The sequence below is a fragment of the Tinamus guttatus genome, unplaced genomic scaffold, assembly GCF_059628265.1.
Source record: "Tinamus guttatus ecotype Peru unplaced genomic scaffold, ASM5962826v1 Tinamus_guttatus_pri_ptg000197l, whole genome shotgun sequence".
NCBI lineage: Eukaryota > Metazoa > Chordata > Aves > Tinamiformes > Tinamidae > Tinamus > Tinamus guttatus.
The window spans coordinates 5873146-5896757 of NW_028288731.1; the positions used below are offsets into that span (position 1 = coordinate 5873146).

At 45.8% G+C, this 23612-nt stretch overlaps 2 protein-coding genes across 2 annotated transcripts in view; both read right to left on the minus strand.

Moving 5' to 3' along the window:
• Positions 1-5053: 5053 nt before the first annotated feature.
• Positions 5054-8641, minus strand: CAVIN2 (caveolae associated protein 2). Its single transcript, XM_088523793.1, has 2 exons — positions 8279-8641; positions 5054-5898 (listed from the first exon to the last, which is right to left on the minus strand). The coding sequence occupies exons 1-2, from the start codon at positions 8639-8641 to the stop codon at positions 5113-5115; spliced, it is 1149 nt and encodes a 382-aa protein (XP_088379919.1). The 3' UTR covers positions 5054-5112.
• Positions 8642-13392: 4751 nt separating this feature from the next.
• Positions 13393-23612, minus strand: part of TMEFF2 (transmembrane protein with EGF like and two follistatin like domains 2) — a 71468-nt gene continuing 61248 nt past the window's right edge. The window contains exons 8-11 of the mRNA XM_088523794.1: positions 16813-16936; positions 15925-16083; positions 13923-14009; positions 13393-13518 (exon numbers count right to left, since the gene is read on the minus strand). Coding sequence (XP_088379920.1) covers positions 13422-13518; positions 13923-14009; positions 15925-16083; positions 16813-16936 — 467 coding nt within the window. The 3' untranslated portion in view covers positions 13393-13421. The remainder of the gene's footprint in view (positions 13519-13922; positions 14010-15924; positions 16084-16812; positions 16937-23612) is intronic.

The following is a 23612-nucleotide window of genomic DNA, read 5'->3' on the forward strand; positions in this document are numbered from 1 at the left end:
CAGGAGCCGAGCAAGAGGAAGTTGTTCCTGATCTCAATGAGGTGAGGTCCATCTAGAGAACCATCCTCCTGTGAGAAAGCAAGTGAAGACTGATGGAAAGCTGGGAGTAAAAGATAAGGGAAGTGGTGGAATCACTGCTCAAGAAACGTGTAGATGAGACACTTAGGGACACAGTTTAGCACAAATGGTGTGAAGGGTTCATGGCTGGACTCGCTGATCTTGAAGGTCTTTTCCAACTTTTATGGTTCTATGTGTGACTGAGAATTGAAATCAGACAGTTGTGTGCCCACATCACGCAAAATCCGCCCGGTTGGTGCGAAGCTGAGGCGGGAGCCTGAGGAAGGCCAGGCAGAACAGCAGGTTCTCTGCAGATACACAGGAGTGGAGCGGCTCCTCGGCACGACGTAAACATCGTGTCCCAAAATAGCAGGTTTCTTGGCAAAGCTGGATCATGAGTCCCAGGGAAGGGGGAGAGCTGCATTCACTTTCCTGAAAGCCTGTTTGCAAAACCAGAGAAATCTGCTGGGTCTGTCCTAACAAATAGGAGCCACGTGCATGTCTCCTTTGCCAGTTTTTACGTGCATTGTCCTCTTCCTTTTCTCCTCTACGAGTGACATGAGCGTCGTCTCCGTGCTGCCTCGTGGCTGCCGATGGCGAGTGGGTAATCCCTGGTTTTGCTCATCTCCCATCCTTGTTCTGCTCCTGTAGCCAACACTGCGGGTGTTCGGAGCGCTCCGCACAAGTGCGCAGCAGATTGTGTTGCAAGGAAAACGTAGGAAACAGCCACAAAACGTCCTATAATTTCCTGTGATAATCATCTGGTGTGATCATCTGCTGAGATATTCCAAGGCGCTGTAGGACTAAAAGTTGTTCCAAAAACCGCCTCTTACTTAAGGAAGTGGATTGCAGTTATTACTGATGTTTAGCTGTAGTTTATTTTGAGCTGAATATTTCAGCTATGCTCTCGGAGAGAAAAAAATGTGGGCAAAGCTAAGGCTGTTGATGGCAGAGTAGCTGCGTTAGGGGCAACCTTGCTGCAACCAAGTATAATATGGGTTCCAGTTTGGATCCATCAATGCTGTCAGACCCCAATTTACTCACTTGAGGTTACTGAAAGAGAGGAAACCATCCTGCTTCACAAGGGAAACATTGCCGAGGAGCCTTTGGGAGCTGTGCAGCGACAGGGAAGAGCTCGGCTCAGTCTGCGGAAGGAGGGGAGTCAAAGCTGCTGGAGCAGAGCTGTGCATCAGCTCATGTATTTTGAGACCTGTGCAATGATCATAATTAGGAAAAAAAAAGTCCTCCAGAGAGAAATATGACTCATAGTTTATGTTCTCTTTAGTGTTGCTATGGAAAAAGAGGTTAGTGCCAGTGGTCATACTGTAATTCCTATCTCTGATTTGAGAGGAAAATAAAGAGCAGCCCCCACCTTAACCCAAAGCAAATTTATCCTCCATAACCAAAATGTGCTTCATTAAAAGGGATAATCATGTAAGAAAAAACAAACATGGCATTGATTATCAGTTCTCAACATGCAATTGGGTTCCTGGTTTGAATTCCTGTGCACTTCAGCCTTGGGCACGTGACTTGGAAGAATGAAGGGCAGGAAAAAATACCCTAAAGACCAAAAAAAAGGAAGGGAGATAATGGAAGCGGCTGCCAAAAGCTGATTAAAACCTTGGGGTTGATAGCGGTGCTAGAGCAGTCGCTGAAACAAAACATCGGCACCGTCGGTCTGAAGCGCTGGGAGGGGGTCAGGGCGCTTTTTCCGTTGTTCGGGAACGCCGCGGATCGTGGATCGGGGTGTAGGAGATGCCTGTGTGCTGAGTCAGCAGCGCTCCGGGCTGTCTTGGCAGCCGTGTCTGGGAGTTGTTTAGTTGCCTAGGAAAATTCCTCCTGGGAACGGGGGCCGCCTCCTTTGCCCTGGTGCCCAGCCTCCTCCTTGCACACAGCAGAGCAAGGCAACGACCTGGCAGCTTCCTCGGGATCCCCCCGAGCAAGAGCTCAACTTTGTTAGCAGAAATCTGAGCTGCGTTTGCTCCACGGCGCGCAGTTATTGCTGGTGAAGACCCCGGGGGTCAGAACGTAGCTTGAAATTTTTGCTAATGATGTGCCCTGCAAAGCAGAATTTAGAGCTCGCCTCTCGCCAGCAGTGTTGCATCTGCAATGCTGATGGCAGTGAAACTTTTTATTCTGTTGATGAGCTAAGCAGGTCGGATTAGGGAACTCTGCAGAGAGATCTCATGGCCTCACACAGCTCTTACAGATGGGCATGGAAGCTGCATGGATGGCTTAAAACCGCCCCCGTGGCCCAGACGGTCCTTTGAGTCAGCACGAGAGTTTTCACTGACTTTCAGGCTTGGACCAAACCCCTTGGTGAATGGTTGGCACTCTAACAAATTGTCATTATTTGAGTAATTCTGCACTTAACTTTCTTTAAAACATCATCAATCCATCAGGTAACTCGTTGGCATTGCAGCCAAAAATTGCATGAAAAATGGCCTTCGTTGTGCCAGTGTAAAGGGCACACGGGTATATTTTAACCTCTGAGACCTTATCTTTTGCAGGTCACACCTATGTGTGCAGCCAATGCACAGGCGCTGTGGCCTTTAACAGGATCAAGAAGGGTAAACACACAGTGTTTTAAAGGGGTTATGTAGGCAGACCCATCACCCCAAGAAGGCAGCAGCTCTTGTGAACGCATAACCTTCGAGGAGGAAAGGTCTAATTCTCACCCTACAGCTGCTCCCTGTGTACTCGGTGCGTCCCCAAGCAGCGATGTGAATTATTCCTGAAGATGCCCCGTGCCAGCATTGCCTGTGGCTTTACCAGACAGCTGGCTCATGCTCCGAAAATGCTGCACAAAAGTCTCATCTCAGCATCTCCCAGGTGGCATGAAGGGGATATTCCAGGGCTACTGCTGGAATTAGAGCTTAGGCAGGTGGGCAGAGCACAGGTATCCCAGAATGAAATGCCTGTCCCTGCCTGGCACTGCACGGCCACAGGAAGGCCAAAAGCTCCTCTATGGAGGTTGAAACACACGTGCTTTGCTCTGTCAGCTACATTAAGTCTCCTAAAGTCTGCGTGGAGCTCTGGAAGACAGGACTTCATCTGTGTGATGAAACAGAATATACAATCAAATACCATAACGCTTTTAGGAGTGTGTAAAGGGATAGAAAGATGCTGGTGTCCAACACAAAATGCAGATGGAGGCAGCAGGTTTTGCAGAGTGCCTGGAGAGCCGAGCCCGAGACCTGGCACTTGCATTTCCAACCAAGGATGAGAAAGAAAATGCAACAGCTACAACAGGGACATGAACTGGAGCTGTAAATGTTTGACCTTTGCATTTAATCTCTGCCAGCTCCCAAAACCGCTTCTCTCAAAAACTGACAGGACATGTTTCGTGTTATGTTTTTATTTGTCATATCTGTAGTTAGTTACAAGTAAAAATGATCAAAACCCACTGTAGTTAATTCAAATAAAAATATAGCTGCACGAGTTATGCCATTTTTCTTAACAAACAATACCTCCTCTATGGTGCTACATACCAAAGAGCTTAACTCTTTATAGCACTTGCTTACACTAAGCTCTTACTGACTGATTTCCAGTGTGATTTACTGGTTATAGATAATACTCCTGCGGAGTAATGTCTGTTAATCATTTCTTAATGATACTTCTTGCTGTAGCTTTTATTTCCCCTATAATTTGTGATTCTAAGTGCAACTCGAAAGATGCAATCTTTTAGTGCAGTGTTAAAGTATTGGTAGAATTATATATGCCTATATATGCTATAAAAAAGCCCTACTGCATAAACAAACAAGGATGCAAAGTAACTGTTATGGGTGCTTCCCTTTCTTCCCTCCCCTTTGCCTTTGCAGGTGGCTGGAATGAGCATACACAGGGAACAAAATTACTCTGCAACCTCTCATTTCCATGAATTGTGAAAACTGTTGGACGTGTAATTCTGAGAGCACATTTTGATGCATGTTATTAGCAGATAATCAAATCTTGTGGCTCACCTTTATGTAAGCTCATTCTTGCCATCACATCCATGTTTTTTCCCTTTAGAGGGAATGCCTAATGTGCATTTTCACCTTTATTTTTTTTAAAAAAGTCTTTACATCCCTGTATTTATATAATTCTTCCGTGTAGATATAGCTTTGCATAGAAATAATCTATAAAAAGACAAATTATGTTATTTTTTCAAAATATTCTGAGATACAAAGTTGTGCAGGTGCAATGTCGGATACTATATTGCTATAAGGAGTAAGAATGAACAACTAGTGTTATCTGAGTATATACTCTTTAAGCTCTAAGTACAGATTTAATATTGTAGGCTTTTTTAACATTTCATTGCACTTCAGACTTCCTTCAGACTGTCTCCGTGATTCTATAAAATTCTTTTTTTCCCCCCTCCCTGCTTTCTGACCCATTAAAGGTACAGTAGCTAGTTACACATCCACACTAGTCAGTAATATATCTGCATAACTCTGCTAACAACATAACATCCTTCTGGTTCCATATAAACCCTGTCATTTCTTCCAGATGAACACCAAGAGACTACTGGCAATTATCATCCTCGTTGGCATCAATGGGACCAACTTTTCAGTTTCACTTTTTAAATGCTCCTCTAATACTACAGCATAACGCCCCAAACGAGCAATAGGGTGTATGTAGCTGCTGAATCTGTTAGTGTACTCGGAGCATAGCAAGGCAACCTAAAGTAAAGCATTCTCTTTGGTATTTCTACGTTTACGAACAGAACTACTCATAGTGCTATGAAATGGTGTGATAGCGAAAAAGGAGAGAGAGCAAAAATCTTTGTTTTTTGACTATACCCCATATATTTATCTGGCCCAGCTCACCAGCCTGCTCTAAATTATGCAATGCCAGAGAATTGGCCTAAAATCCATGGCGGGAGTGGAGCAGCTCGTGCCGTTGGCTTTGCTCGCTCTGCACGCGATACAATGCAGCAAGCTATCGTTACAGAGAAAACCACGGAAGGAACTGAATTACTGCTGGCACGTGTGCGGCAGAATCATACGCTGGTTATTGCTAGCCTAAACCGTGGGTATCTGGAACCAGAGGGAAGGCTGAGATTCGTTAGGCCATTTAGTCTATCCGGAGGACAGCTGCTTGGGTTGTTTCATCATCGGATTCTTCCATCTCACCACGGACAGGCTCATTTCTCTCCTCGGACGCTTTGTGGCTAGAAACTTCTAGAGGCATCCCATACTCTTCGTCATCCTCGACGATGGACAGCTCGATGTTGCTGTTGATCCGAGCTTTCTCTTCCATTCTGGTTTCTTTCTCCAAAGAGTCGGCCATGCCTTTGCTCTCTTCCGACAGGGACGCGCTAGGCGTCACGTCGGAACGCATGTCGGAGAAGGACATCTCCTCCTCGTTCTCGGCTTGCTCGTTGCTGGTGGATTCCGCTGGCCGCTCCTCGGTTTCCGCAGCGCCCTCTCCCTCCTGGCCCGTCTTCGCGTTAAGCGTGAGGGGAGATGCTTTGAGCGACGAGGCCTTGGAAGAGGAGGACTTCTGGTGATGCCCAGTGAGGGACTTCCTGATCTTTTCTCTGCGCTCGGGCGAGACGATCTTTGTGCTGATCTTGTTCATCTTCTTCTCGATGTTCTGGCGGGAGAATGCTTTCTTGAGGCTGTCTACCTTCTTGAGGCCAGACCTTTTAATCTTCTCGGCCCGCGACTCTTCGACCTTCTCTTCCGCACTGTCTTCCATATCACCTTCATCGTGAGGCATCTCATCATCAGATGACAGCTCCACTGTATGCAAGGTTTCTTCCAGGGTTTTGTTCTCATCCACAGGCTCTTCCTTTCCTTCTGTAACGCTGGGAATGGGCTCCTTTGAGAAAACACTGGCAGGGATCTCATTTTCCTCCTGAAAGAATTGACGACATTTGAGTTTCATACTTCACAGGACACAAATTTAATAAACAAAGCACAGCCCTGAACAATTACTATTTTTTTTCCTAAACAGCACGATGAAGGATGCTGAACATTTCTTGTTGTTTCAATATATTTAACCAGTAACAAGCCCCTCAAAACTCACTGAACCATTAGCTGGTACAATTTAGGACTAATGAGTTGCCAACTGTGAGATTTCTCTTTCAGAGCAACTTGGAAGGTCTACAGAACAGAAAGCCTGTTCTTTGTCATTTAAATTGGAGACAGTTATTAAAGAGTTTGGCTCTAAAACCATAAATTTATCTGCAGGGAGATGCTGGGATAGTTCTATGCCTCAGGCTTGGCTAAAGAGGTCTTGCCACCCTTCTACTGCATCAACCCAAAGAAGCCACATAACCTTCCAGAGCTTTCTGTTTCTCCAGGGAAAGGTTGGGAATATTAATTCCCCACTGAGGGGTGCTGTGGAGGGAGGTCATTAGCATTTGCACCTAATTTCAGAAAAAAATGTTATTGTTGTTGTTAAAACTGGGAGTTTGGTATGGAGAAGATCAGGCTCCCAAGTGGGGGTTTTTGAAGGTCCCTGTTTCCCTTGGATTTAAGTCTGTTGTTCGATACCCCACAAGGCTATAAAATGAAATGTATCAAAAATTTGAAAAAAAAAAACCTAGTCTACATAAGAATGAGCTAATGAAGCAATTAGAAGCAGACTCTAGATGATCTTAGGTTGTCAGATAGGCCTGGCATTCAGGAAATCAAAACCCTGCTTAAACTATTTGCATGGCCTTGGGAAACATCAGCTTCTGGGCTTTTATTAGCCTGCTTGTGAAATGGGAATAGCTGCTGGCATGGGAGCTATCAAATGCAAAGCAAAATCAATTAAGCACAGTGGTTTGGAAATACAAAGGTGGAGAGGCTCTGTGGCCCAACAGCCTCTCCTGTCTCGAGCATAGTTACTGGTAAGTTGTTTTAAGGGGCTATAGGTGGCACTCACTGTAGCAAGCTTATACGATGCTTGTGTTTTGATACTTTTTCCAGGGCCTGGTATTCTTGCTAGGAAGACTGGAAAAATAAACACATTGAAATGCCAGCTGCTGCAAGTAATATATTTCCAAGGAAGGTGGAAGAAAAAAAAAAAAAAAAAGTCAAAAAAAGCTAGAACTTTGATCTTTCCTCCTTGATCTAATCCAAAATCCTAAGAAAGGTGCAATACACCTTTTTTTTTTTTTTTTCCCTACATTTGAGCTCAGAAGCACCACTTGTGTTTCTCAGGTGAGTTTGGGCATAACCAGCTTCTCTGAAATTTATGGGGTCCGAGTGTCTGTGTGCAAAACCACCCGCTAAAACTAGTGGTATTTGCAAAGGTGGGTGCCAACGAATGGGGATTTCTGTCCAAATAAGTGCTGCTGAGAACAGCTCAAAACTGGAGAGCACACTTGTATGCTGCTTCTGCAGCTCACACAAACAGCTCTCCCCAAACCTGGTCATGCGGACAGAGCAAAACAGCAGGAATGAAGCCAAAGCTTAATAAGGATTTTACAAAACAGCTACTTCAGTGTTTTGCTAACTCTCTGCCTCGCTCGCAGTAACTTTTACATCCTCAAACCGCTGCAGGCAGCGCGTGAAACCACGAAATCACCCCTTAAACATACACAAAGGGGGATCAAATGGCAAATACATCCAGGTTTCTCTGCTTTTGTACAGACCTGGCGTCAGGACGGCTTCCCCGCTCCAGCTTCTCCTTCCAGGAATTGTTTTTTGCTGGGCTCGTGCCCAAGCCGGAGGATCGATGCCGGACGGCACAGGGGAGGCCTGGGCTGAAGCGCAGCTCTCAGCGAGCCCTAACGTCCTGCAGCTGCTATGTTTGGAGAAACTGAGCAATTTGGATGCTGCTCCTCCTGCAAATTCTTCTTGGAGGCCTTTGCCATTACTTACAGCACCGTGTGCCTTGAACTGCCCAGTCCCTGCACTTGGGGACAAGGGCGGGCAGGGGGGTTCCCTTCGTCCCTGGGGAGCCGAGCTGCTCTTTTGCGATGGGAAACAGCAGGATGCAAAGCTGCGGGGTGGAGGAGGGAGTTGTGGGGTTTCTTTTTCGGCGTTTTCCGGATTTTTTTTTTTTTGCCTGTTTTTTCCAGCGCACGCACCCACATCCCAGCTTTCCTTAGGGCTTCCGCTGCAACATGGCTTAAAAAGGGGAAAATATGCGGGAAAGGAGGGGGTGGGGGAGGGCGGCGCCCGGGCCGCGCCCGGCTGCGCGGGGGCGCACCGGGTTGCGCGGGCGCTGCGCGGGGGCCTCGCAGGGGCGCGCGGGGCTTGCGCGCGATCGCACGGGGCTTGCGCGGGCGCTGCGCTCTCACCTGGAAGATGAGCACCTTGAAGCGGTCGCGGCGCAGCAGCTGCGCGTGGTGCTGCTCGAGGCGGCGCACCTGCGCGCACTGCCGCTCGAGGCGCTCGCGCACGGCGCGCGTGTGCGCGCACACCTTGCGCGACTTCTCGAGCAGCTTCTCGACGGCGGCGCCCGTGGCCCCGTGGCTGCGGCAGAGGCGGCCGAGGTCGCCCTGGATGCCGCGCACGGCGCCCTCGAGGCCGCGCTGCCGCTGCTCCATGTGCCGCTGCTGCCCCTCCAGCGCCTCCAGCATGGACACCAGCTTCTCCAGCAGCGCCAGCACCGTCACGGCGCTCACGGCGCCGCCACCCGCCGCCGTCGCTGCCTCCCCCATGGCCCCGCTCCGCGCGCAACCCCGCGCGGCCCCGCGCAGCGGCTCTTAAGCGCGCGCCGCCCCCGCCCCGCCCTTCCTCCCGCCCGCCCTCTTCCTCACTCGCTTCCCCCGTCCCGCTGCCGACTCGGCCCCACTCCGCCACCCCCGTGTTTTTATTTTTATTACTTGTTGTTTTTTATGGATTCCCCGTTTTTAGCAAAGCAGCAGCCGGCCGCGCGCTGTTTCTCCCCCCGCACGGGGCATCCCGCGGGCGAGCGCTTGCCCTGGGCGGGTGGTCGGTGCCGCCCACGCAGGGTCCCCCGGCATCACCCCGCAGGGCCTCGTGGCGCATCCGGAGGCGGCGAAGCCCGAGGGCCGCACGAATCCTTCGGCGCTTCCCTAGCCAAGGGAACCACCGCGAGCTTCTTGCTCCCTAGTTGGCTCCGGCTGGATTTCGGGGCTTGTTTTTACCCACGAGGGGCTCCCCGCGTTGCTGTTGGTCCCTAGGCCAGCGTGCAGCCGTGGCCTGGCACTGGTGCAGGAATGCGGCAACGCGGCCTTGGCGCATGGGGAGCGCGCAGAGGGTGCCTGGGTCGGGAGTCAGCGCCGGCCGCTCTTCCCAACGAGCGGGAAGGGCCCTGGGATCTGCCCGCGGAGGCAGGACCCGGCCCCGCAGCTCCTGCTCGCTCCTGGCCCTGCGATTCCCTGGGAAAGGTGAAAACTGCGGTGCCCTAAGAGGCAGCGGGCGATCTTGTAACCAGCAGCAGATGGCAGGAGATACCGCCAAATCCGGCCAGCAGCGGGAGCGAACTGCAGGGCTTTTTTTTTTTTTTTTTTCCCAGCAGAATCCTGTGGAAAATCTGGCTTATAGCGCGCCAAGTGTTGGTGCCGACGCCTGGAGAAAGCGATTTGCGATTATGGACGCGAGACCCTTTCACTACCCCTTCCTGCTTTTCTGCACAGGCTGACCATTAAAATAGGGTTTTGAATGGCATAAGAGTAATGCAAAGGAGTGACCCTTCCCCAGCCCCTGCATAGCCTGCAGGGTTCCTGCTACTCCCTGATTTTTCTTTTATTTTATGTTTTGCTATTGTTTTCTTCCAGACTGCAACTTCTCTCTCTCTCACTCTTGAGTCATGAGAGCTTGAAAAATATATTGAGTGAGTAAATTCACTTAAAACGAAACCCACGAAGCCTGCCGGGGCCGATGAGGAGGAAAGTATGCTAAGCCTGTAAAGTATGCAGGGGAGAGAGCTAAGTGAAACTGCGCTGGTTTTGCTCTTGCCCTGGCTGGGATGCACATATTTTTAAGGGACGCCAGGATTTGCCTGTGTCCGCACCCACTTTTCCTTCCTTTCCCTTCCTCTGCCCCGTTCCTGTGGCCGGAACAGCCCAGCCCCGCCCACGTCCACTCCATGCAGTTTTATTCCACCTTTACTTACTTATTTATGCATTTTTTAAATTTTTGGTGGGAAAAAAGCCTTTTCCAACGCAAAGATTTTTTTTTCTGGAAGTTTGATTTTTACCAGGTTTGCTTGAAAGAAACCCGCCTTTTTTTTTTTTTTTTCCTCATTTCATGTTGAGGATTGCACGGGGAGGCAGGATTTGTTTCCCCCCTTCATTGCTGGTGTTTCTGGACGAATGCGAGGGAGGGTCTTGGCTCAAGGCTCCTCCAGCTGAGCCGTAAGGGATGGAGCTCTGGAGCGAGGCGCCTGTCACTGCCTGGGAACGCGGCGGGAGATGGTGGCGCGGAGCAAAGCGGAGCACTACGGATACGACATGTCCAGGCTGGTACTCGCTCGAGTAGATCATTATCCTCTAAAAGCTGCTGTTTAGATTTCTCTGTGAGTACCTCGGTACCTCCCATGTCTGCAAGGAGGAACGACGTCAACCCGAGTTCTGGTTAGCGGCGGCAATGGGACAAGATGGCATGAAAAGGATGTGGGAGCAGCCCCTGGATGCGCATCCCTGGGCTCCTATGGAAGTGCCCTGTCAGGACGGGGCTCATGGATAACAACTGGGACCTGCCAAGGACCAGGTGGCCCCAGGGATAGTTCTGCAGAGCCAGAGCAGCTCAAGAGGACAGGAAAACAGGTAAATGTCCCTCCCCACCTGAATCATCCCTAGGTCACTGGCTGTATAAAAATGAAGAGTTTAAAATAAAAAAAAAAAACAACAAAAAAAAGAAAGTAGCCACTGCCTCTGGCCAGGCTGAGCTCAAGCCACTTGCCTCAGGGATGATGCAGGAGGTTGCCAGGTGATTTGAGACGTTAAGGGCCAGATTAAAAAGCAGATAATTAGATTTTCTCCACCGAGCGGGTTCAGCAAATACTTGCACGTCATCTCCATTAGTAACTACGGTGAATTTGAGATGAGTGCTCGTCACGGTTTTGCTGTGGTCGGGGTAGCATCGCGAATGTGCTCGAGCGTTGCTCTGCTCATTAACGTCACCCACCTCTGCTAAACAAGCTCCTTGCTCTGCGGTGCTTGGGGTGGACTTGGGCCTTCCAGCCCCGCCAACCTCGTGGATCCAGGATGTAAAATATTCATATATGATAGCTATATATGTACATATATATGTGTGTATACACACGCTCTATGGACACCAGCAGCCACTTGGCTTTTTGGTGCCCTGTTTTTCCAAGCCGGCTCTTGGAAAACAGCTGGGCATGGGGAGGGCAGATGCAACGTGCACTTTTACCCACGCGTTTGCACCGAACCTACTGTAAGTAAGTGATGCTATAGCTGTTGCTAAGCAACAAGTGATGGTTGCTATAACCAAAATGCAGCTCCTAAAGTGCTAACATCTTGAGTTCTTTTTTTCTTTTTTTTTTCAGTAGCAAAATGAAAAATCACTGTGAAACCCCTCCTTTATTTGCATCGTTTTGATGCTCTCAAAGAAAGCAACGCTAATGTAGCATAAGGAGAATTTTTAAATAGAAGCACCGCATTTGAAAACCCCCATAATAAAGATAAAAGCAAAATAAACACCGAGATCTGAGCTGAAAGGATGAGGCGAGCAAGACGATGCCGTGCTGGCGGAGTAATGAAGGCACTGGCTGGTAAAATTTTTTAATAGTGCATTAATGCAGAATTACTTTGGACTATCCACCCAAATAGCAATGACATCCACATAACCACCAAATGAATTCCGAATGATCGGTATTGTCATAAAGAGCACCAAATGAATTAATAATGATGGAACACTTAAGCTAAAAAACGTTGTCGTCCTTAATCCCTTGTCTTCTTTGTGCCCGTCTCCATTCAGGTCTAGCTAGCTACGGTCCTTGCTTTCACTTGTCTTTATGTTCAAGAAAAAGTGTACGAATTTCTCTGCAAGTGCTCTGCTTATTGGCTGCGGTGGCAGCGCAGAGGTTTAGGAGATGCGCGGCAGGGTTCTGATTTACAACCACCATAATAAAACCCATTTCTCCTCGCTGCTCCCACATGCCCAAAGACCTCGGGACACCCTTGAAGAGGGTTCACAAAGCCCAGTGACGCCCTTTAAAGGCCCTCGACACAAATCCTGCTTTTTTGTGGTTCTCGTTTTTCGGTGGATCTTTGTTTGCAGCGGCCCTCCTGCTGTGACCAAGCTGTTAACTGCGCAGAAACCCAAACAAATTCCATGCACCCCATGCAAAAAAGCACTTGCATCGCTGCCACAGGAGCCTCGAGGCCGGGCTTTGCTCAACACATCTCCATCCCCGTCCTGCAGGGGTAATGTCCCCTAGGGGCTACGAGGGACCCGGACGGGAGGCCACGCGCATGCCCCGTGGCAATCAGCACAGACCAGGTGCCTGCAGCTCTTGCTAATCTTCCTTTATTGCCATTAAAAAGCCAAGAAACCCAGGAACACGACCGGAGAGGGGATCGGGTGGGCAGCATGCAATGGATCCACCGTAGAGCAGGCGTGGGGCGGGAGGCAAAGCAAAGAGCATGGTAGAGCCGTGGCAGGACTTTACCCATGTCTACGGGCCAGCTTTGATGGCCAATGGCCACTGCCAAGGCAGCACACGGAACCACATGTGGCCATGGAGCCACCAAAGAGAACTTGCCGCGTGATGGCGACAGTGACAAATAATCCTGACTTTTGTCGTCGGTCCTTTGGAAAAGGAGTGGCTGCTACATGACACGAGTGAAGTTATCAATCACACGCGGCCTTTCGGTGCAGCCCTGTCGTCTTCAAAAGTCATAACGCAGGCCACAACAATAGTATCTTCTCAAGGAATGGGTGTAGGAGGTTTTCGGCTGGGAATAGCGTGGCATCTTGTCCGTCACGAGGATGTGACAAAACACATGCCCTTATTTTCCTGAGGTGCAGCCAATATTCGAGTCCCATCACATTTAATGGAGTTGGGTCACCCCAAAAGTCATTCACAAGGTGTATTGTGAGTGGTTTTCACTCGCTCTTTGAAAAAATAAATGGTATCAGCATGCTCATGAGGTACAAACAGTGCTGACATTTCAGCTGTTATTACGTTATTAACTTTTTTAACCTAATAATTTTCAATCAAGAGAAAGAAGCAATCTTCATTCGCTCCGGTGCCCAGGAAGCAAAGCCTCTGCAACAGGTTTGCTTACGGTTCACAGTTACCTAATTCCTTCCCAAATGGAAACAGAACCCCGGCCCTCCTATGGCACTTGCTGAGAATTTCCATTCCCCCTTCAGTGAGGCCTGAATTTAGAAAGCAAAGGTTTCCTAAGCTATGGGGGAGTGAATGATGATATGGGAGAAGAAGGCTGATGAAATGTAGTTGACTCCGAGTCTGAAATATTTTATCCCTCCTCAATGAAGGTTAAATTATTCTTCACCTTTCCCACATCCATAATTGTCGCTGATCTTGGACCAACTCAAAACCCTACTACTGAGTTCAGTAGACTCAAAATTGCCACTAGAACTGGAAAAAGAAAAAAAAAAAGAGATTTGTTAGTGTCCATGTACAATATCCCAAGACTATACACAGCTATGAGATACAGCAAATTTAAGAAAGCCAATATTTTTCTCATCACTGAGTATTTATTATATATAACAAATACATGAAAAAGAAAAAACTATATTGTGTGATATAAATAGTTTATTTACATTACAGAAAAACATCAAGACAATGTATACTATTTCAAATATATCCATACATAATCAAATATAGCTGTAGTACATGTTCTCATTGGTGTAGATTACCACAAATGCAAGGCAACATGTGTAGATCTTGTCTTAATCTTTTGTCTAAAATACTGTATTTTGTAGTCCAAGCTCTCTGCAGTTAGTTTTGCCATTGTGGAAACATGCGCTCTTTAAATTAACCTTGTCGATGCTCTTGTTGTGTTGTCTGAGCTGTAGTGCCCCGTGTTCTGCTTCTGTCTGTGGATTCTGTTGCTCCTGGGGCATTTCCTAGAACAAAGAAAACAGAGTTGCAAGAGGACACAGTTCTTAACAGGTCTCTGCTTTGGCGCAGGGAGCAAGGGAAGGCGGGCAGTGCTACGGAGGGATCTTCCTGGCACTTGTCAATGAAACAAGGAGAAGACCTGGCTAACGACAAGGATGCTTCTTGCAACATGACCCCTCCTCAAAAACAAAAAAAACCCAAAAAAACCACACACATCAGAAGAAATTTAAGATCCTATAGTTAAACATACCATCGTTCCCAGCTGCAGCTCAAATGCAATTCAAGTTGCTCTTCAAGAAGAGCATCATTTTGGACAAGCTGTGGGTGGGCGATGCAGGGCTCACTTGCTGGGCTTCGGGCTTTGGAGTAAATGTTTCCACGTCCAACCTTGCCCAAAGGCTAAGCAGCACTGATCCCTATTAGTTTCCATGGAAATGGTTGGTGCTGGGGTCATTAGAGAGCAGCGAGTTTGTGTGTGGACGCCGGCAGCGCGCTCCAAGCTCTGGTCACTTTCGGAAAGCAACTGCGGGGTTATTTTCCAGAAAGTAAGACAAATTTATTCAGATTAATGTGTTCATGGAGCAACGGCCCTGGAAGACCTTGCTGCTAAGAGCTTCCAAGCTGTGGAGGACACCACGAATATTTGCACTATTACTGGTATGATTTTAATAGCAAGAACCATAACGATAGAACGCTAAAGGGACGAGGTTCAAAGCAGCAGAGACAGGTTCTCCAGATGTCTTCAAATACTCAATTACTCAGGCACAAGCCCTGTCTGTCCCATGGATTTTTCTTAGGCTGCTTATGTGTGTACTTTTGCAAATGCATCATCACATGGATGCAATTATGTGCACTACAGGAAAAAAGAGCCTCAAATCATAAATAAACTTGGTTACAAAGTGCAAGGGAAAAGGTAAGACAGCCGTGCAATTTACATTAACATCTCAGTGATCTTAAAGAATATCAGCTGAGCAAGAGGCTACCAGGGGTTGTACTTGTCCTCCAGCCACATAGGGCAACATAGGCATCGGAATTTCCTAGAGATTTTATTTTCTATGGAAGTCTGGTATCTGGTTTTTATTTTCCTGAATTCTTGAAAGCAGTTTATTTCCAAAAGAAGGGTTTATCAGTGCTGAGTGTGCCTAGCCTGTGATTTCTGAGAGAAGCCTGAAGAAGGTGGAATTCAGAAGCCTCTGCAGACAAGAAAATCAGCTTAGCAGGGAAGGAGAGTGGCACTTGCAGGAGGGAAAGGACTGTGTTTATCCCTCTTATTCTCAACTACCTTGGGGCTGGCATTTCCATTCCAAATTTCCATTAAAAAACAACAACAAAAAAGCATACATGGCTAGATGTGCCATCATCCAGGGAAGGACTTAAACATGTAGTACCCTTAGAACATATATTTATATGTATATGCATATATATGTATATATATGCACACACACACACACACACACACACACACACACACAAGCCTAATGAAATCGTTTAATCAACGGGAATGCAAACAGGCTTAAAAGTTTGCATGCTTTGCCTGATGAGGGCTCCGGGAATCGCCCTTGAGGAAACTGGATGAAGATATGATTAGTTTTATTAAGCAAGTGCTGATCCAGCTGCTGTGTTTATATTCCCCTTATTGAGATCAACAATATTTGTCCAAGCACCTGAATACAGAAGAGGAAACTTCATTTGCAGTAGGTATTGTTGCCACCTAAGTTTGATTAAACTGTTAAGCACAAATACAGTTATAATAATAAAGCAACACTGGCCAGTAGGGCCAGGCAATACTTTCTTCTTTTCTTTTGTGTGTGCCAACTAAATGGTATTTGTTATCAGCAGAAATATTTCTGTCCCTGCAGAAATCTGTGTAAGCAATTCGTAAAGAAAGAAAAAACAAGAAAAAGCAGCCGCGCTACTGACCTGGTAATGCAGAGGACCACAACGCAGATGATAGCAATCTGGATCGTCCCAATCACGGCTGCTATTAAGACATACTGAAACCGTACCGGACCTGGAACCACGTATAAAACGCTGTAGTCTTTTTTTTCACAGTGTTGCCCAGTATAGCCGGCATCACATCTGAAAGGAAGAACCATTTGTTCCAGTTACCTTCTAGCTATGTTTTTTTTTTTTAAGACCTATGGAAGAAATCCTCGAAGGAGGTGATGAGCAATCATCTGAGCTCCATATACAGTGTGATCAGGCGTTCCTGCGAGTGGATGCATCATTTACACTTAGTCTGGGTGCTATAAAGCCCAACCCTCTGTGGATGGTGCATCTCTCCAGCATCGCCGTGCTGCCTGCTCACTGCTTCGCCTTCCTGAGGCCACTGTGTCACCTCTGCGATTCCCCATCGTGGGCAGCCAAAAGCAGTGGCCCCACGTTGTCTTGGGCCCAAGTAGCCCTTGTCTTGCTTCTGCTGGAAAGGCCAAGTGGGATGAAGCTATGAGCAAGGTCTTTCAGGTGAACAGTAGCAGCAACCGTAAGAGACATAGCCAAACTGACTGGGTCTTCTCTCAGAAGGGTTGGTGGCATCGTGGCCTTCAGTCTTCCATCCTTCTCCTTCATTTCATTCCTCCCCTCTTTGCCCTACAAGCATCAGCCATGTCATGGTGGGGACATGCTGCTAGGTGGCATCTCACTGCTTCAGCCTACCTGGTTGCCTACCTGGCAACACCTGGCACTTTGTGTTTTCAGAAGCACCTAAACGCAACCGCAGGTTAAGCGAGCGCTTTTAGAAGCCATCAACATTCTGCATTTGCAACACTTCGCAGCTACAGGTGCAAAACGGGAATGGGAGAGAGTCACCTGCAAGACGGTTCCAGCATATTGGTGGAGTGCTCGCACTTCCCGTGCATGCAGAAGCCGTTGTAGTGCTCTGGACAAGGGATGTAGATGCCTCTCGCACTCTCCTCCAGTTTATTCGCATTCTCTGTGGAGACAGGTGAAAAGAACATTAACCTGGCAAAGGGAAGCAGCAGAAAGAGCTCATTTTATTTATTTCTTCTTTTTAAGAGTGGAAAATCAAAGGAGCAAGATGTGAAAGATCTAATTTATGCGAAGAAAGAGTACGATTTTGCACCTTAAAGCAGGTGTTCAGGCAGGAATCAAACAATGCAGTGTGGATGCAAAGCTCTGGGAGCCTTTCTGTCATTCCTTTGCGTACCTGATTCCTGTCAAGTTGCTGCAAATGAGGCACCAGAAAAAAAAAAAAAAAGAAAAAACCCCACAACACCTAATTTGACTATTCAAGGCCTGATTACAGAATAGCATCTGAAAAGTGCCTCATCATTTCTGTTCTCCTGTACACATGCGGGCAAGGCAAGGCAGACGCTGCCCATTTGCATGTAATATAAGTGTTGCAATATGTTCATTGACTCAATACAATATGTTCACGGTGATAATCTGGGGGCTAAACCAGAGAAGCAGGAGTGTGGAGCAGCACAGCGTATGGCTAAACCAAACTCTTCAGCTTAACCAGTATTTCTGACACTGAAAATGGTAACACTTTTTGGGGGGAGGGTTGAATTTTCCATTAGGTAAAACAGAACTCCCCTTTTTTATTAATCCTAGGGATTTTTTCTGGGCCAAAGATGAAAAAACAAACAAACCCCATGACTCTGCTTGAGTCATGCCCATCTGTGACCACGTTCCCTTCAGGAACCTCCTAAGACACCTTCTCCCTAGTCCTGTTGACCTTTCTCGATATCACTGTGTGAGGCCTTCTCTGCTCCAGCCTGATCTGTACCAGCAGGACAAGTCTAGCCAAGACTAACCAAAATAAAAAGCTTCATGACAGATATGTGAAGAAAGAGTGTGCATATCAGTAAGAAGAAGGATTTCCAGATGAAGTCCCTGAATGCAACGACTGCAGTTTGTTTCTGTCTCTGGGGTAGTTTTGCTAGCCCTAGAGATATTATCCTACCTTCAGGAAAAGTGCGTGTGGCAGATCTGAGATTTGGATACTCATAATGAAATTCTTGCACTGCCCAAGAAGTCTACGGGCCTCAAAGAACATACACGAATAAAGTGGTTTCTGTTGTCCTTACGTTAAAATGGATAGGGATGAGCTCCCAAGAAACAAGAATGAGAGGGGAACCCATCCCCTTTGACACTACTAACTTCTCCTTCATCATGGAAAATACTTCACTAAATCAATAACGAAATGGTCCAAGATCTACTAAGATTTCAAAGAACTTGCTAAGACTTTGTGTAAGAACTCTTACATCTGGCCAGGAGGAAATCATGACATTTGGACATAAATTGTCAGTTGTCCCATGCTTTAACCGATGACTCCTCTATAAACCAGGCAGGAATTGAGCACGAAGGCCAAGAGGTGGAAAACTCTTGGGGTTGATCTGCCATTTCAAGAGCCAGAACACAGCAAGAACATACCCCAGTTCAGACTAAGAATTTCCCCTGCCCTTTTGGCACATTTTGGATGCCCCCAAAACATGCTTTAGATGTGTTTTGAAAGCTCTCTCATGATGAACTGACTGCTTCCATTCCTGAAAGAAATACTGCTGAGCACTTTTATTGCCAATAAATCCCAATCAATTGGGATTTATTTATTTATTAAGATTCAAAGTTAGTCAAGTTTCAGTAATGTTGAATTTAGTAGCCCCATTTCAAACACTGGATATGCTGCATTGTACCTGACCGCTATGTGTGAAAGCTTTATTTTCAGCAAAAAGACAAATTCATGCCTTTTTCGGATGGCTATAAGTTGATACAGACATAAAGCAGAAGCTCTAAAGCCTAAAGACAAAAACTGGACTGACAGGGTCAGTCTTTCCTGTCTCTGAACAAATGTAAATCCTGACACATTTCTCAATGTGCTTTTCCCTTTTTACTTTAAAATGTACCCTCCAGATCAGCCTTATTCAGAAACTTTTTCTTGAAGCATTTTCCTGATAGAGGATGTCAGTGCGATGAAGCCATCGTTTTTTTTTTTTTTTTGCATTTTTGCAACCTTTTTTTTTTTGCATTTATTTATCCTAACATGACATTTCATATTGTACACATCTTTTGTTACTGCCAGAACATGACATGATGGTCTATAATGTAAGATACACCAGTCAAAACAGATCATTTTGAAATGCAGTGAGGCCAGATATGACTTTGTGTAGACTGCAGCAGCCTATCTTCTTGCTCACTGGAGCAGCCTCCAATTTGAAGACCTGCTGCCCAGCCAATCCAAATTCCTTAATAAATAGGGCTGTCCCTGTCCTGCGTTCAAAAATGTGAAAAACCTCTTTACAATGTATTTTGTTTTATATTTAATACATATTTATATGCATTTATATTTTAATATATTTATTATAGTATAGTTATATTTATCATAAATATGTAATTTATATATTTAATACATATTTAATATAGACAATTTGTATTTTATATATTACTTATATGTTTATATTATTATAATGACATAATTATAGTATTTAGCAGATTATTAAAGGCAGCCAAATGCTTGCTGCAGCCCTAATAGGTCTCCATCTCCCATCCCATGGAGCTTGGAGCTTCTGTTACACAACTGAAAAGCTCAAGCAGCTCCGCTGGCAAATGAATAAATCCATTAGTGCCCTTGATGAGGATGATATGAAGTATTGCCGGGAGTACCCAGAAGAAGATGTCTTCCAGACATCGGTTCCTATAATCTATTTTGGACAAACTAGATAAAAATCTAGACAAAACCAAGTTTCTTATAGTCAAGAACTGGCTGCCAGGCTCTTCGCAATCAATCCTGGTACTTCTGCTCTTCCTAAATTTGAATCCGGAAAACTTTCTAGGTGATTTCAGGCAAGCAACGCAGGAGGCCACAGCCTATAAATTTAGCATTTTTAGTTAGCATTTTTGCCATTCTACAGGATATAACGCTGGGACTTATGAAATTAATAACTGACAGGCCCTTAACTGATAGGCCTAATAACTGATAAGCTTCTGAAAATAATAACTAAAAACCTTCTGCTTCTTGTCTGCATGATGGGAGACTTGGTGAGCTAGTTTTTTCCACATGTACAGCATAAAAAATGCCACCCCCACATTAGCTACTCTACCAAGAAGAAGAAAGAGACGGAACCTCATGAATTACTTTACATTCACGTCTTTTCTCAGGCACAAAATGAGCTTGCTCAACGCAGCAGTCATTTATTAATTTTAAATGTCCCCATGCAAATGAGTTTCCTGGAATAAGCCAGCAGCCACTTTCCTTTTTGAAAATAATCTAGTGCTTTTTATGTTCATGATGACGGCAAGATGTCCTAATACACTTGGAGAAAAGAAAAAAAGTATCATGCTCGGTCTCTTGCAGCAGTGTAGTGTAATTATTCAGCCCGCTGCTATCATTAATAATAGAAACTAATGAATTAAGACCCTAATAATCTCCAGATGTTCAGAGAACAGAATACTTCATGCTTGTCAGCATAAATATACATATGTGGGCTATATGCTGAAGCTCTCTCTGGATTTCTGAAGTCCAAATGTACTTGTATTTGCAAGGTCTGTGACTGTGTCTTCATTATTTGAGAGGATGGTTTATTTGAGATTATGTGAGATTATTTGAGAGAGATGGAGTTTTATAAGGCTCCCATTGCAAGGGTGTTATCTCCAGACTGGGAATTACTTTTATGCTGTGATTTATTGATGCGGGGCCCTACTGTGGATTTATCCAAGCTCTGGCCAAAGGGGGCCTTACAGTTTGTGCTTTCTTATTTTATCCAGGATGGAACAGATCTCCATAGACTCCATTCCTAGAATAGATGGAATTCTTCTTTGGGCTAACGCAGCTCCCCTTTGCTTTTGGAGATGATGTTCCTTTTCACTCCGACCCGCAATGTGGAGGAATCCTAAGCTGCAGGGATATGGCAATATTAGTTAGCATAGTTAAGTGGCAGTTAAGGGAAAGAAAAATCACAAGAGTCGACCTGGTGGTATCTTGCTGCTTCTACTCCTCCAGTTTCAGAATCAAAGCTGCCTTGCCTGGGCAGAACTTGGAGAGTGGTTTATTTATATGGAGATGCTGCTATATGACATTTTGAAATGCCATACATTTGCATATGAAGGTCCCACTTTTCTCTTTCTCTTTGAGCAAACTGCTCTGACTCCAAAGCAACGTTTTAACTGGAGTAAAGCAACGTTTTAACTGGAGTAGTGCTTTCTGAGAAAGATCCTCCTTAAAATCCTTGAAAAAAGACCCTAAAATAGCTAATTATAACTTAGCAACGTAGGCTATCGATAGTGTTTGTGGGCATGTATTTTGATTTACAGCCACAGCTTTGATACCAAGCAGGACAGGGAGAGCAAAACCTCCATATGAAATGGCTAGAGACAACCTGTGATACATGTCGATATTTGCAAACAGACCTCAGAGATACAATGGTGTGCGGGCAAAATTTCAACTGAATACACTGCTTTCTAAAAGCCAGGAGTGCTAGGAAAATCTGGTGATGGAGCTGGTGATGGAGCATCCCCTCGAGGTGTCCCCACTGGGAGGAGAGGACAGCAGGTGACGTCCGAAGAGCAGCAATGGGGACGTTCCTGCTTTTAGCCCTGCTGCGATTTTGCTCCTTCTGGAGTTTCATCCATCTGCCATGCGGTTTCTGGAGGGCTTCATTTCCTCCCTCCCCCAGATGGGTAGAGAGCATCGAGCATGACAAATAGCACGAGGTGCCAGAAAACTGATAAATACCTTCAATAGGACCCTAAAAATAGTGAAGGGACATTTGTACCATTCCGACACTTTCCTAATGGTAGATGGATACGCGTGACCTCACTTTCAAGACGGGTGTCAAGAACATTGATGCATGGTGGGAATAAGATCATTGCCTGGGGGACAGCGTGCGAGATTAATGACACCTCCTGCTCTCCTCGCTCTCAGAGTAAGCGTGGTATGGGCCAGAGGGGCTTTTTCCTTCACCTCATGGGCCCACGGGATGGCAAGGAGGGTGGCTGGTTGCCCACCTTGGATATTCTCTTTCCTCCTCGAGGACGACGAAATGGCAGCAAGAAGGGACCGAGGGGATCGATGAGTGGCACCAAGCAGCCCTTGGGTCTCGCACCCATTTGCAGGGCGGCCAGCACGTCGTTAGCAGAACTTGGTCTTTGCTGGCCCACATCACACAACATCAAGGAACTCAGCCCAACATCAAGGAACTCAGCCCAACTTTTGCCCTAACGTTGTGTTCACTTTTGATTCCTCGCAGCGGTCCCACTGGCCTCAGCGAGGCCAGAATTTTACCTCCTGCCTCTTTGAATCTTATTCACTCTCGTAGCAGTATTTTAAATCCAGCAGCTGACAGCCTTCTGCCCAGCCGAGGCCCCTTAAATCACTGAAATGCAGCACGGAAAGAAAAATCTGCAGTGCCAGATGTGTCTAAAAACAGTCGCAGTTCTTGTCGAGGCAATCTGCAGAAAATGTTCAGCAGATATTCCGGCTGACAAAATGCTAATAGTTTATCAGTTTCAATATTACAGACTAATCACAAGCCCTTCCACAGCTACTTCATTTGCAGAGCACAGAGACAGGCTGGTCTTAGGCTTCTTGATTTTTGGAATTATATTTTTATTTAATCCTTTCCCATCACAGCTAGGTGGAAGCGCACTGCCATTATTAAATGAAATTGTAAATGAAATACCCAGGGGAGGAGGTGTTTTTGATGCAAACCTGACATGGCTTTAAACCACGGGCCAAATAGAAGAGGAAGATTAAAACAATTGGGAGGGTTTTATTTTTTTTTTCATTTTGAAATTTATTTCACTGTTATGTAACGCTGCCGAAAGCGGGCAAGGCTGGTTATTGCAGCAGAGCCTTCCAATTCCGTGTGGATAAAATTAGGAAAGCCACTGCCACTGATTATGGAATATTACATAAATACTTCCTGATAGCAAAGAAATGGTTTAAGGAAAGAAGCTTTTGAGGAAGTGTAACTGATATTCAGTGTTGCATTTCCTGCTTCCTATGAGCATTTCCACTTTTTCTTGAATAAAAGATTTTTGTTCCTAGAGGGTTCACCAACGAACACATTATTTTGCATGAATTGAGGCACATTTCTTAGAATAAATTTTCTTTAAGAAAGAGAACAAGTATGTTGCACTGCTGACATCATTGATGCAAGATACGGCTTTTAGCAGATATTTGGGAAGAAGTGGAACCATCTATTCAACTTGGCAAAAATTGCTTCTCTCTTCCACATAGTCTAATTCTTAAGCTCTATTAAGAATAAATAAATAAATAAATTCCTTCTTTTCTTCTCCAAGCATATTGCTTTTTGTTCCCACAGATGCCTATATAGTTCTTCATTCTAGGGTAAAGCCTTATTTATCTTCAGGTTCAGGTTTCTACATGTCTACATGTTGGTGTGATCAGATTATCTTGTGTTCGTGTTATCATTTGACATGGCAATACTCCTTCAAGAAACTATGATGTTTCAGTCACTTCCAGGCAGCAACTTTCCTCAGTGTAAAACTCATTTCTTTCAACTGTCACCTGCTTTCATCTACTAATGTTCTGATATCTAATGTTTCACTAAGAATGCCAAATTGTCCCATGAAACAAAATTTTGAAGAAATTCTTTTTATGAATATTTCAAAATATTTATTTTCATTTC

Bases quoted from the DNA above. Each gene is read 5' to 3' on its own strand.
- CAVIN2 (XM_088523793.1), bottom strand. From the start codon at position 8,641: ATGGGGGAGGCAGCGACGGCGGCGGGTGGCGGCGCCGTGAGCGCCGTG. The intron at 5,899-8,278 runs GTGAGAGCGCAG...CAATTCTTTCAG, and splicing joins TCAAGGTGCTCATCTTCCAG to GAGGAAAATGAGATCCCTGC.